General features: G+C 42.7%; 1 protein-coding gene and 1 long non-coding RNA gene across 2 annotated transcripts in view; one reads left to right on the top strand and one right to left on the bottom strand.

Annotated features, from left to right (window-relative positions):
• The window catches only part of LOC132343033 (uncharacterized), a 109,398-nt gene extending 97,497 nt beyond the window's left edge, over nt 1–11,901 (bottom strand). The window contains exon 1 of the long non-coding RNA XR_009491679.1: nt 9,397–11,901. This is a non-coding gene — a long non-coding RNA (uncharacterized lncRNA). The remainder of the gene's footprint in view (nt 1–9,396) is intronic.
• OR1D3B (olfactory receptor family 1 subfamily D member 3B) lies at nt 2,405–3,415 on the top strand. Its single transcript, XM_002695719.6, has one exon. It carries the CDS (start codon nt 2,417–2,419, stop codon nt 3,407–3,409), a length of 993 nt encoding a protein of 330 aa, XP_002695765.3. The 5' UTR covers nt 2,405–2,416; the 3' UTR covers nt 3,410–3,415.
• Nucleotides 11,902–14,993: the final 3,092 nt, after the last annotated feature.

Genomic DNA, 14,993 nt, shown 5'->3' with positions numbered 1-14,993 from the left:
TTTAATTGGGTCATTTTTCTTTTCATTATTCAGTTATTAGAGTTCTTTATATATTCTACATGTAAATATCTTATCAGATATATAATTTACAAATATTGTCTACCACTGTGGAATTATTTGTACTTTCTTGATACTGTCATTGGGAGAACAAACATTTTTAATTTTGGTTAAATTGAATTTATTTTTTCTTCTGTTGCTTTTGGTGTCATATATAAGAATTCTTTGCCAAATCTAAGGTTTGAAGATTTGCCTATGTTTTTTTCTGAGCCTTTCAGAGGAGGCTGGTGGGGTACAGCCCATGGGGTCGCAAAGAGTCGGACATGACTGAGCAACTAATACACAGATATAATGTTAGCTCTTATATCTTTGTCATTCATCAATTTTGAGTTAAATTTTGCATAGAGTGCAAGGTAAAAGTTCACCTCTTTGGCACATGGCTATCCTGGTGGCCCAGAATGGCCCAGAACTATTTGTTGAAAACATCTTTTCCCCGCTGATCTTGACATCGTTGTTGAAAATCAGTTGACAACAGACACATGAGTTTATTTCTGGAATCTCAATTCTATCCTATTGATCTATAGGTCTACCTTTATTGCTTTGTAGTAAGATTTGAAATTGGGAAGTGGAATCCTCCAAATCTGTTTTTGTTTTTCAAAATGGTTTTGGCTATTCTGGGTCTCATGCAATTTCACATGGATTTTTGAACTAATTTACATGAAGTTCTACAAAGAAGTCAATTGGGATTCTGATAGAGGCTGTATTTAGTCTATAGATCTAATTGGGGACTATGCCATCTTAACAATATTAAGTCTTCCAATCCATGAGCATGGGTTTTGTTTCTGATTATCTAGATCTTTAATTCTTTCAACAATATTTGTAGTTTTCAGAGTATAAATTTTGAATTTTTGTTAAATTTATTCCTAAAGATCATTTTCTGTTTGGTGCATTTATGAATAAAATTATTTTCTTAATTTCATTTTCTGATTATTTATTACAAGTATAAAAATGCAATTTTTCTATATTCATCTTGCTCCTGCAACCTTTTCTGACTTCATTTATTATTGTAGTTTTTTAGTAGGAATATTTAGTAAGATTTACTATATGCAAGATCATGTCATCTTTGAAGAGAGATACTATAATTCCTCATTTCCAATCTAGATGTCTTTTAATCATTTTTCTTGACTAATCATCTTGGCTAAATTAAGTTTTCATTTTAGTTTTAATTTTTCAGTATTGCTTGAATGATTCACACTGGAATTTTTTTGGCTTTTAATCAATAAATTCCAACAGAGTATAGAAGCTATTTTTATTTGGAAAAATAATTCCATGTAATATATTTTTAAATTCATATCTTAAGCTGTTGAAGAAATTCCAACAAATTCTAAACACTAGAAATGGACAATAAATGAAATCAAGTTTAATTTGAAATCTAATGCACACCAAATCATACCAAAAAGATGATAAAGATGACATGTACAAAAAAGAAACTATAGGTAAACCTCATTTATATTAGTGAATACCACTACAAAAGCCTAAATAAAACATGATAAGTAATTTAAACCAGGAGTGTTAACATATTTTTCTGTTTCTGCTTTTTGAATGTTCTAGGTCTTCACTGCAGTACATGTGCTGTTTGTGGTGTGTGGGCTTAGTTGCCCCTTGGCGGTATTTTTAAATATTAGAAAAACTATTAACATAGTGTCTCATGATAGGCACTGAAAAGTATCTGGTTAAAAATGCAACAGCTACACCTGATTTTTGAAACACTATTGGTAAAATACAAAGAAAGATGGTTGTTAATATATACATACATCGCTGCTTAAATCTGTTTATATTGGTCATTCTGCTTAAAACTCTTTACACAGTATAAAATTTTTAAAATCTTAACAAGGCTAGCATGATCTGGGTACTTCTTACTGCACAACCTCATATCCCTTTGTTTATTTTCAATGGCATTTTGGTTGACTGTCTTAGGCTTCCCAGATCATTTTATCAGTAAACAGTGATACATTTTTCTTTTCCCTTCCATCAGCTTTACTTTTACCCTCTTTGTCCAATTGTACAGTATCCATTTGCTATAATGCATATACCTGTTTCAAATATTATTTTCAAATTTATGCAATATCAAAATACAGCATACGAAATCTTTAGGCACTTCAAGGATATTGTAAGATGACAGGACTTAAAATAAGACATAGACATTATTTCCATAATATTGAATATGCCAGATCAGAAGTTGCTGGAATGATTAGGCTGCATAAAGATTTTCTACATTATGGTTTTTTTCTCTGGTATTACTTTGCTGCTTATGGGAAAAAAATTCTGAAATCCAGCCTGAAGTATTTTTATTGTTAAGAAAATAGTTGATTTTGCCTATCTGAATGTCCTTACTCAATCAAAGGCAATTAGTAAATATATGTTGGTACTGATGTTGCAGACAGCTGGGAAAATGCATGGCAGCAACCAAAGTGGGGTCTCTGACTTCCTACTCCTGGGGATCTCGGAGAGTCCTGAAGAGCAGCAGATCATGTTTTGGATGTTCCTGTCCATGTATCTGGTCACAGTAATGGGAAACTTGCTCATCATCTTGGCCATCAGCTTTGATTCCCACCTACACACTCCCATGTACTTATTCTTGGCCAACCTCTCCTTCACCGACCTCTTCTTTGTCACCAATACGATCCCCAAGACATTGGTGAACCTTCAGTCCCAGGACAAAGCCATCTCATACACAGGGTGTCTGACCCAGCTCTACTTCCTGGTCTGCTTGGTGACCCTGGACAACCTCATCCTGGCCACGATGGCATATGACCGCTATGTGGCCATCTGCCGCCCTCTCTGCTACATCACAGCCATGAGCCCTGGGCTCTGCATTTTGCTCCTCACCTTGTGTTGGGCCCTCTCTGTCCTGTATGGTCTCTTTCTCACCCTCCTCATGACCAAGGTGACCTTCTGTGGGCCCCAGAGAATCCACTACATCTTCTGTGAGATGTACGTCCTGCTGAGGCTCGCCTGTTCCAATACCCAGATGATTCATACAGTGCAGATTACCACAGGTTGCTTCATCTTCTTCACCCCCTTAGGGGTCATGGTCATGTCCTATGTCTGGATTGTCCGAGCCATCCTCCGAATACCATCAGCCTCCAGCAAATACAAAGCTTTCTCCACCTGTGGCTCCCACTTGGCTGTGGTCTCCCTCTTCTATGGGACACTTAGTATGGTATATCTGCAGCCCCTTAAAACCCACTCCATGAAGGACTCAGTAGCCACAGTGATGTATGCTGCGGTGACCCCCATGATGAACCCTTTCATCTACAGCCTGAGGAACAAGGACATGCATGGGGCACTGGGAAGACTCCTCTTAGGAAAAGCCTTCCAGAGGTTGATAGGAAGGAAACTGAGGCACTGAAGTGGAGTCTGGGGATTTCCTCCATCATGTGCAAGGCATTATCCTGTATGAGATACAGGAGTTAATTAAGACACAGATCCAGCCCAGAATGAATTTGTTGCTTTATAGTAAAGAAAAGACATGTATGTGTAACCCAATGACCCCTAGACTTCACCAGCCTTGGCAATAAATAAGGGCACGCTAAGACTAACAGAAGGAGTCTGCTTTTAATCAACAGCAGAAGAAATTCAAAGAAATCGTCAAAGAAACCTTTCAACTTGTCAGACAAGACCACAGTCCAAGCCTCATCCAGATATATTCAATTATAGCCTAAGGAGGTCACTCATGCTAATATACATCCACTGAAATTTCTGAGCTCTGACCTTCTCTTAGGAGAATGGCTTGCAAGCCATTTATAGATGATGATTTGTGTTACCCCCACTGCAGGTGTCATAGGCAAAACTGCCCCTTACCAGATACACTGCCAGGGAGGGTATATGCCAAGAATTTTTTTTTCATCATTTATCTTTATTTATTTATTTTTTGTTTTTGTTTTGTTTAATTTTATTTTATTTTTAAACTTTACAATATTGTATTAGTTTTGCCAAATATCGAAATGAATCCGCCACAGGTATATCTGCGTTCCCCATCCTGAACCCTCCACCCTCCTCCCTCCGCTCCCCTCCCCTCCCTCTGGGCCGTCCCAGTGCACCAGCCCCAAGCATCCAGTACCGTGCATTGAACCTGGACTGGTGACTCGTTTCATACATGATATTATACATGTTTCAATGCTATTTTCCCAAATCTCCCCACCCTCTCCCTCTCCCACAGAGTCCATAAGACTGATCTATACATCGGTGTCTCTTTTGCTGTCTCGTACACAGGGTTATTGTTTCCATCTTTATAAATTCCATATATATGCATTAGTATACTGTATTGGTGTTTTTCTTTCTGGCTTACTTCACTCTGTATAATAGGTTCCAGTTTCATCCATCTCATTAGAACTGATATCAATCTGAAATAATGAGAGTGGTGAACGACAATGCCATCAAGACAGTACCACAGCCTGGGTTCTCCAGAAGTAGGCGCTGAGATGGAGTTTGGAGTACAAGGTGTTTGTTAGGAATAGACATATGTGAAAGAACAAGTGAAGAAGCTCCATCAGGCAGAGGACGAAGTCAAATTACAGGCAAGCCACAAAGTGCTGACCAACCCAGCACGGAGATCTCGAGTGAACACTGACCATCAGAGTTGTCTCACAGCAAGCCAAAACGGACAGGCTTTATAACCCCCAGCTGTGGACTACCCTGGGGAAGAAGCAGCTGCAAACAAGGAGGGTATGTGCAGCTGAAGAAAACCCTTGAGGAGCTGACAGCTAGGCTCTCTGCTGACTGCTGCATTCTCCACAGCTAGAAAGCAAGCCTGTCACTGAAGAGGGATCTGGGAAGCACAGCTCCATTTTTTCAATGCAGAGGCATTGTCTTCGAGGGCCACCTATAGCTAGTTAGAAAGTTCAGGTTTTATTCTGTATACATAAATGCCTCTTTGCATAAACTGTTGTGAAGGACATTCAGGTAACTTAGAAGTTCCCTCTGGATAGGGAAATAGGGACATCAAAGTAAGAAAGAAACTTTTCACTAATTATTCATTTCTGCAGCTTTATTTTTTATCATGTTTATGTTACTAAAAAAAAAAAAAAAAAAAAAAACCACTGTCAAGAGTAAAATGAAAAATAAGTCTGCAACCTTCCTTCCACACCCCCATATCTGCTTTGATATCCAAAGAGTAACCCACAGTTAATCCTTTCCTCCATAGATTTTTCTGGCCCAAAAATTTGTCTATGTCTACATAGGAACAAACTACTTAAAATTACCTAGACACAGCAATAAGACTCTGTGTTATCTTCATAGTTCAAAGTTCAGAGCAATAGAAGAGAGACCTAGACGGGTAGTGACCAACGCTGCTGGAGTGGTTTTTGCCAGGTTGCCAGTGTGGCAGTGCCCACTACAATAAGCATCTTACCTCCTGACCCAAGCCCACATGATTAGACCACTAACTCTGTGAAAGTGAAAGTCCTTCAGGGTCTGACTCTGCGACCCCATGGACTATACAGTCCATGGAATTCTCCAGGCCAGAATACTGGAGTGGGTGGCCTTTCCATTCTCCAGGGGATCTTCCCAACACAGGGATCAAACCCAGGTCTCCCGCATAGCAGGCGGATTCTTTACCAGCTGAGCCACAAGGGAAGCCCAAGAATACTGGAGTGGGTAGCCCATCCTTTATCCAGTGGATCTTCCCAACCCAGGAATCAAACCAGGGTCTCCTGCATTGCAGGCGAATTCTTTACCAACTGAGCTATCAGGGAAGCCAGAGTAACAGTGCCACACTGGCTTGTAGAGCATTTTCCATATTCAATTTTATTGTTTAGCAAGGATCCTCCCAGTTCCCATTCTAGTGTGCTCCTTCAGCCTTTTATCTACAAACGTCTATTCAGCAGCACCAAGCCCTGGGCTGCAGACAGCTGGGGAGCCAGTTTTTCTCTGAAAACCATGTGTGTGTTTGTGTGTGTGTTGGAGGAGGGTGGAACAGCACCATAATTTTTCCACTACCCACAATAGGCATCCCGCCTTGGGCCTACAAGTTTTCCAAGGACTAATAATTTATGACTGAATCCTATATATATATAATGTATTATTGACGCCAAAATACTAAAACTTCAAAGTTAAAATTACTAATTTTTTTTTTCAATGTCTACAAATACAAATGTCTAAGGGGCCTTCAAAAGTATGATGCTCCCATTGGGAGATCCCAGCTGAAGGGAATACCTCCTGCCCAGCTCTGGTAGGAAAGGGTAAGGGCTATCTACAGTGATCTCCTTCCCCATTCAGGACTCTACCCCAGACTCCAGATCTCTAGCTCAAGACAAGACATCCCTTCCCACGCTCCAGCCATTTTCTACAGGGTTGGCACTGCTGAGCCCCCCCAAATCCACAGCGGTTACAGCTGTCTCTCGAAGAGAGCAATAGAAGAGAGACCTGTGTGCCGTGGGTCTGAGGCAAACAACGCTAAAGAAAAATGACAGCCACTCGGAGTGCATCGGCTCCGCCACAGAAGCCGGCTAAAGCGCCAAGGAGAACCTCGGCCACCCCAAAGCGAGAGCCGCCAGAGTAAGGAGGCAGCATCCACTGGAAAGTCTTCAGACGAGGGGTTGAGCCTCCTGTGTGATAGACCAATGGGAGGCCCTGATTGATTGGTCCTTGTAAACCCGGACTTCTGGGTCTCTCACCCCTTTCAAACCCCCAGGAGGGGCTGACCAAAGACACCGGGCCAACAGCCAATGAGGAGATCAGAAAAGCGGGACTCCCGCAGAACCAGCTAATGAAAAGCTGGGAAAAGTCGGCGCTCTATTCATTCCCAACCGCCGCAAAGCGACGCCTGCTGCTTCCGCTGGTTGCGCGCGCCCTCCAGTGGCGGCTGGGCAGAGATCTTCAGCCTCATTACTGTTGTTCAGTCACTCAGTCGTGTCCGACTCTTTGCGACCCCATGGACTGCAGCACTCCCGGCTTCCCCGTCCTTCACCATCTCCCGGAGCTTGCTCAAACTCATGTTCATTGAGTCGGTGATGCCATCCAACCATCTTATCCTCTGTCGTCCCCTTCTCCTGCCTTCAATCTTTCCCAACATCAGAGACTTTTCTAGTGAGCCGTCTCTTCGCCATCAGGTGGCCAAAGTATTGGGGCTTCAGCATCAGTCCTTCCAATGAATATTCAGGGATGATTTCCTTTAGGATTGACTGGTTTGATCTCCTGGCAGTCCAAGGGACTCTCAAGTCTTCTCCAACACCACAGTTCAAAATCATCAATTCTTCAGCACTCAGCCTTATATACGGTCCAACTTTCACATCCATATATGACTAAGGGAAATACCATAGCTTTGACTATACGGACCTTTGTTAGCAAAGTAATGTCTCTATATAAGTGTCATTATAGAAACTTAAATCTAGTTTCCCATCTTTGCGGTGGTGGTGGTGGTCGTGGTCATGGTGGTGTAGTCACTAAACCACGTCCGACTCTTGCATAGTGTTCAGTCAAGTCAGAGGAAAGGATGTCCCTGCAAGCCCTCCAGGTCCACTGGGGAGCAAAACAGTCCTGGATCCTTTTACCTTTCCTTAAACTAAGTAATGGGCTTCCCAAGTGGCGCTAGTGGTAAACAACCTGCCCGCCCATGCAGGAGATGGAGGAGACCCAGGTTTGCTCCTGGGTCAGGAAGATCCCCTGGAGGAGGGCATGCAACCCGTTCCAGTATTCTTGCCTGGAGAATTCTACAGACAGAGGAGCCTGGCAGGCCACAGTTCACAGGGTTGCAAACAGTCTGACACAAGTAAGACACGAACTTAGCACACATGCAAACTAATAATTCTTTCCTACCAGCACCAAGCACCTACTCCCACTGCCCTGGCTCTGTCTTTTGTCGAGGAATTTGATGCAAAGTTTCTAAATGAAATATGAGCAGACTAAGTCTAAGATTACATTTTTTAAACAATGTGTAATGACAACAATCAGATAGTTAAACAAGCAAAGGCATTTGATAAAATTTAACATCGATCACTGAGTTTAAAAACAAAATATTCTCAGCAAATTAGGAATTCAAAGAAACCTTAATTAATTATTAAAGACTTAGAAGACCACAGTGAATTACAAACTGTATGATACTCCAGAAGCATTCCTGCTAAAGTCTAAATGGATATTAATAGCCCTACTGTCATCAATTTCGTTTAACGTTTTAGAAGAGCCTGACCAAGCTATAAGACTTTAGACAGGGCAGGGCAGTCAAGTGGAAAGAAAAAAGATACTATGATTAATTAGGTCAGGTAAAATGATTTATACTTGAAAAACCAGAAAAATCCACTAAAGAATTCAGTAAGATAACTGGAAGAAAGGCATATTTGTGTATAGAATGTGTTGTGTTTGAGTATACAAGGAAAAAAGAAGGAAAGAAGTAAAAGTAAAGATTTGACCTGTTATGGCATCTGGTCCTATCACTTCATGGCAAATAGATGGGGAAATAGAGGAAACAGTTTCAGACTTTATTTTGGGGGGCTCCAAAATCACTGCAGATGGTGACTGCAGCCATGAAATTAAAAGACGCTTACTCCTTGGAAGGAAAGTTATGACCAACCTAGATAGCATATTCAAAAGCAGAGACATTATTTTGCCCACAAAGATCCGTCTAGTCAAGGCTATGGTTTTTCCAGTGGTCATGTATGAATGTGAGAGTTGGACTGTGAAGAAAGTTGAGCACCGAAGAATTGATGCTTTTGAACTGTGGTGTTGGAAAAGACTCTTGAGAGTCCCTTGGACTGCAAGGAGATCCAACCAGTCCATCCTAAAGGAGATCAGTCCTGGGTGTTCACTGGAAGGACTGATGCTGAGGCTGAAACTCCAATACTTTGGCCACCTCATGCAAAGAGTTGACTCATTGGAAAGGACCCTGAATGCTGGGAGGGGTTGGGGGCAGGAGGAGAAGGGGACGACAGAGGATGAGATGGCTGGATGGCATCACTGACTCGATGGACATGAGTTTGGGTGGACTCCGGGAGTTGATGATGGACAGGGAGGACGGGCGTGCTGCGATTCATGGGGACACAACTGAGCAACTGAACTGAACTGACCTCTGTATACCCTTTTAAGCTTCCCTGATGGTTCAGAGGTAAAGAATATGCCAGCCAAGGCAGGAGACACAGGTTCGAATTCCTGGGTTGGGAAGATCCCCTGCAGAAGGAAATGGCTACCCACTGCCGTTTTCTTGCCTGGGAAACTCCAGAGACAGAGGAGCCTGGCAGGCTACCGTCCATGGGGTCACAAAAGAGTCCAGCACAACTTAGCGACTAAAAAACAACAGAACAATACACTTTTAAGGTTCCAGCAGGTGGGTGCAGAGATCTACTTCTCTAGCAGTCATTCAAGATAACTGTCGTAAGTTTCCTTGCGTATTAAACCTGCACCTACCAGTCTGGAGCGGTCTGACTCTTCCATCTCTCCCCGTGCTCCATGTAGACAGTGCCAGTTTCACACTTCACGGGAAACTCCTGAGGTGACGAAGCAGCAGGTGTAGGAAAGGGGTGCTTCTGGGAGAAGCCAATGAGTGCTCCTGGCCGTGGCACATCGCGGGCCCAGGCACTAGAGAAACTGCGGGAAAGGCCTGGATCGGCTGCCGAGACAGCAGTCGACACTCGGGCAGCCAAACCTGGAGTCGACGCATGCGCAGCAAGTGTTTGCCCAGTGAGGGTTGAGAGCTTGTCGAGCACACATAGGAGAACCGGAAAGGGCCAGGCTTTGGCTTCAGAAATACACAGAATACTGAGAGGAGAAATTCAGGATGGCTGCCTCACTCTTTAAAACAGAGGGACCGAGCTCTGTGATGAAACTGGCCCAATGGCCAATTCCCCACCTCACAAAGAGAGACCGCACTCAAAAGAAACACCAGATTGCCAACACTACCTCAGAAAGGGCAAAGGCTTTTCTGAGGAGAAATCTGGAATAGCTGGCCTTCTCTTTTGTTGTTGTTGTCGTCAATTCTTTTATTTTTCTCCTGTAGTTTTTTAATAGGAGAAAGGGGAGAAAACAGCTTCTAGGAAAAAGGAGTGCTGCATAGTGACATAATCTGTACCATATTTATTCAAATAGCTGGCCTTCTAATTCGAAAAGGATAAAGAGATCTGTGATGGAAAGAAAGATGTGCAGCTCTCTGATTCAGCCAGGGAGACTGCTCTCTCTGAGGTGAAATCCTGAGGCTCAGCCCTACCTCTTGAATAGACAGACATCCCATCAGAGGAGATATGCTAGTTGGTCAGTATTGTTAAACAGAGAGACAGTCCTTCAGGAAGAAAAAAGTCCCATGGTCAACCTTCCAGCTGACACAGAAACACAGCTCTCTGAGGAGAAAGGCAGGAAGCTCAGAACTACGGTTCAGTCAGAGACAGCCCTCCAGAAGGTGAAGGGCTGGCCAGTAAGAGACCTTCAGACCTCCGTTCAGGTGGAGACAGGTCTCTATGAGATGAAATTCAGAAGAGTCAGCAGGTTTTTTCAAACAGAGAAACAGACCTCTCTGAGGAGATAATGCCCGATGACTGGTCCTCCACCTCAGACAGACCATACTCTGAGGAGAAATGCCAGATTGCCAGCACTCTGCCTCAGAAAAGGACACAACTCTTTCCGAAGAGAAATCTTGAATTCTCAGCCTTTCTTATCAGACAGACAAACTGCTCTGAGGAGAAAAGACAGATGTCTAGCTCCTTTATTTGTACAGGGAGATAGCTGTCTCTGGGGTGAAGTGCCAGAGGCTCAGCCCTCCCCCCTCCACAGCTTGGCAGCTCTGATGGAGGAGAAATGCTTGGTGGTTGATTTTCTTTAGCAAACCACAAAAATAGGAGAAATGCTCAATAAGCAGCCTTCAGGTTCACAAGGAGAAATAGCTCTCTGAGGAGAAAGGCAGGAGCCTGAGACCTACCATCTAGTCAGAGACAGCGCCTCTAGGACGTTACATGCTGGAGAGCCAGGCTTCTTCAGACAGACACAAGGCACTCTGAAGCAATTTCCAGATGCCAGCTCCTTTTTCAAACAGACAGAGCTCTCAGAGAAGTGCCCAATTGCTGATTCTCCCCTTTGACAGGGATTCTCTGAGGAGAACAGCCAGAATTCCAGTTCTCTACTGCAAGCAGTTAACTCCTTATGAGGAGAAACCGCAAATGGCCTGGAGCTAGTGCGTGTGTCTCTGCTCTAAGGGTTTTCCAAGTGAGGTCTAAGAGCTTGCCAAGCCTGCACAAGGCGATAGGAAGGACAGGGAAGGCTGGCACGCTGCAATCCATGGGACCACAGAGTCCGACACAACTTAGCCACTGAACTACAACAAAACCTGCACAGGTGTACCAGAAACAAAACTCCTTTACCCTTTGCAGTGCCTCTCTTGCACCCTCTACTGACAAAGCCTAACATCATGCCAGCTGACAAAGGAAACAATTCATGACCCCAAATCCATTTCAAGGTCTAGGCAGTGAAGACAAAATGGTGCTGACACCAGCTTAGCTGGTCTTCAGAGAGAATAAACCAAACAAAAAGGCTTCACATGTTCATAAGGAAGTGACATAACACAACAGGGAAAAAAGAAATACAGAGAAATGCAGGAAGAAGTGAGAGATAGGCATAAGGCCTGATGACCTTTGCTGTCTTACTGTTGGCCTAGTTGTAGCCCCTTCCTTTTGAATCTAGGAGAAATACTCTCTTTTTTTTCCTCATTGTTTTATGAAGTATAGTTGATTTACCATATTGCATTAATTTCAGATGTACGGCAAATTGATTCAGTTTTGTCTTTCAGATATTTTTTGTTATAGCTTATTATAAGATATTGAATATAGTTCCCTATGCTATACATTAAGCTCTGTTGTTCATCAATTTTTTGTATAGACCCCTATCTTCTTTTAATAAATGTCTCCATTCTTGTCCATTTAAACTAGTTTGAACTGCTTCAAGTTCTGCAACCTAGTCATCCTAGTGTTCATGGGCTAGCATTAGTCACTGAATTAAAATCTTAGATAATAATTTTATCATTGCTGAATCCTTGTAATAGATTCCAGTTGTTTATATCTGCTGGAAATGTATCCTTTATCTTTTTTGGAAACTCTCTTCCTTAATAGAAAATTCTACGGCATTCCCTGGAGGTCCAGGGGACTCAGTGCTTTCACTGCCATGGTTCTATGTTCAGTCCCTGGTCAGGGAACTAAGATTTCCTCAAGCCATGAGGCACAACACCGCCCCACCCCCCAAAATAAGAAAGAAAAAAATATCTATAATTAAACAAGTTAAAATCCTTTCCCATTACATACACTATTATACTAGGTTTCATAGATAGATTTCATCCGGGCTTTGCTGTTCATTTTCCCTGAACTTTTCCTCAAATTCCTTATTAGTGATAAATTCTTGTAAACCCACCAATTGATATTTTAGAGCAAGGCTATGAAGACTTCCTTGTTAGTCTTATATATTTTTTAATGTTAATATAATATTTTAAAGGTGATTAGTAAAATTTATCTGATCCAATACTTTGAGCACATTTTCTCCCATCTTTCTCATAAAGTGTCTGCATTTTTCTGTAACACAATCTAACTTACGTCTGTCTAATCATTTGTATGTCTTCGTGTGGGGTCATTTAGTGGCAGTTTGTTTCTGCTAGTTCCTTTATATGGGCTGTTCTGTGTTATTATTCCCCTTGATGGAGTCAATTCATCAACCACATCCTTTCATTTACCTACTGTAGTTACTAAATTACTTTGCCTCTAACATCATTAGTGACAGGGAACATGTCACCCAGGGGTGCTGTCTTCAGCCCTTTCCAGCAGCTGATATGTCCCTAGATTGCCAGTGGGTTTCCAAAGTCTCCCATCACATCTTTCATCTGATAATTCGTTTTGGTTTGGAGAAAGAGGCTCTAGCTGTATTTTAATTTTTAATTTTAATTTAATTTTTAATCCTCAGGATCTGATTTTTTTATTTCTTTTCACCAAGTTCTTTCTCTCTGCTTCAGGCATGACCTCATCTTTTCTCCCAGTCTTATTACAGGAGGCCCTGGTCATTCACACAGCCATAATGCATTTTCATCTTAAACTATTATTCCTTACAAGCTTCATGTTTTATTTGTATTTCTCTATCCTCTTCTAAGTGATTTTCTTTCATTTTCCTGTAAGAGCTTGTGTCTTGCTGGGACAGACATTTCTCCCATAATTGTGATAATGATAATAACAATCCCCTTAGGTGGGGGACTGGCATCTCTCAAACCCCCCACACCCTCATCCATTTCTCACTGGACCTGAGACTATTGTAATAGGAAAGGGACGTATATAGAGACTACAAACCAGATCAGTGCATCAGAATCCTTCACAAGCTTATTAAAAATGCAGATTCCTGGGACCAAATCAAATTCGAACCTCTGGAATGATGCCTGATATCTGCATTTTTAACAATCTCGCCAGGTGATTTTTATGCACTCTAAAACTAAAATGCTTGAAAAGAAGCCATCCCTGGATGGGAGTAGTTTTCTCTTCTGAGAGTAGAGGGAGCTGGTTTGAAGTGGGGATGACCTGATGCTCCCAACAGGTATTATCTCTGCCTGAAGAAGTGGAGTCTGGTGGCCCCCTTCAGTGGAACCCTGCCTTTAGATGTCATAACTCCTTCTCAGAGTTCCTCCCTGAAACTTAACTCTGGTTCCCATAAATAGTATGTGTCATGGGAGCACAGGGGCACCATTGAATGTTGGAGGACAGAGTTTTGAATGAGCCATAGCAGTGATCTGCCAAATCTGCATTTCAAATTCAGAGAACCACTGGATCACTGGAACCAACCATGGAGCCCCACCAGGCTGGCAGAAAGGTACCATTTCATTCGAACCAGCAATAAAAGCAACACCCCTCCTCATTCTCCAGACAGTATAAGAGAGGGATGAAAGAAGGAGAGCATTTGGCTCCATGAAAGAAAGAGAGCATTTGGCTTGTCTCTGTTTAGTCCTACAAGATTGAGGGTCCTCCAAACACATCCCACAATGAGTCATGTATGATGATTGTCTTAACATTGCCGAGACCACTGGTCATGGCTAGTGTCTAGAGAAAGGAGAAGGTAGATGTAGGGAAGAGAAGGAGTGCTGGGATGTGACATACAGCAGCAGATATTGCTACCTGCAAGGGTGGTGAGGATAAGGGGACATCCTGAGAGCCGAGTGGACACCAAGGAAGTAGCCAAACTTGAAATTCTTACACTATTAAGCAAAGACTGTATGCATATAGAGTTCTCTCATAACAAGGAAATTTATAACAAATCAGCAGCATCTGAATACCTGCCAAGCACAAGGAGCCAACAGAGGGTTTATATCAGACAGAGAGGCAGAGAGAACCAAGAGAAAGGAGGCTTTAACCACCCCCTACATCAATGTGGGCCTGGTGGCTCAGTGATAAAGAATCTGCCTGCAATGGGAGAGGGCGCACAGTCTGCAGGGAGATGGTGACAGAGGTTAGGGGACTCTGCAATAGCCTTGCTTAGAATTTTCTTAGAAATGAACTGGCATCAAAGATGCCTCCATGCCATGTTGCTTCCTCCCATCTCTTCTTCACTCACGGTCAGACCTGCATGGCAGTCGGACAATTCTTCAGCTTTCTTCAGCTCCCTCCCCATTTTCTCTCACAGGTCTTTCTTCTAACAAATGTTTTCTTCCTGTCTTGGTGACTGCTTCTCAGAGTACCACAACTAACACTGTACTCACTCGGGAGCAGTCTCAAAATGAGAGGTCTCTTCTGCCTCCCTCTTCTTCCTACTAACACTGGTGCAGATGTGCAGAGGAGGAGAGGCTGGGTTGGGGGGCAGGGGAGGACAAGTTAGCCACCTGTCAAAGAAAAACTGCCCCAGAGTTCAAAAGGCAAGGAAGACTTTATTTGAGGATTTGAGGCTATTGCAATCAGGGACAGAGACTGAACTCAACTCCAAATACAACAGGGACAAATGGGGATTTCTAGCCAATGGCAGGGTGAGGAATTGGATGGAAAATTATTAAGAGGAACTTGGTT

The sequence above is a fragment of the Bos taurus genome, chromosome 19, assembly GCF_002263795.3.
Source record: "Bos taurus isolate L1 Dominette 01449 registration number 42190680 breed Hereford chromosome 19, ARS-UCD2.0, whole genome shotgun sequence".
NCBI lineage: Eukaryota > Metazoa > Chordata > Mammalia > Artiodactyla > Bovidae > Bos > Bos taurus.
Note: the sequence above shows the minus strand (reverse complement) of the source record. Positions and strands in the feature narration are given on the sequence as shown.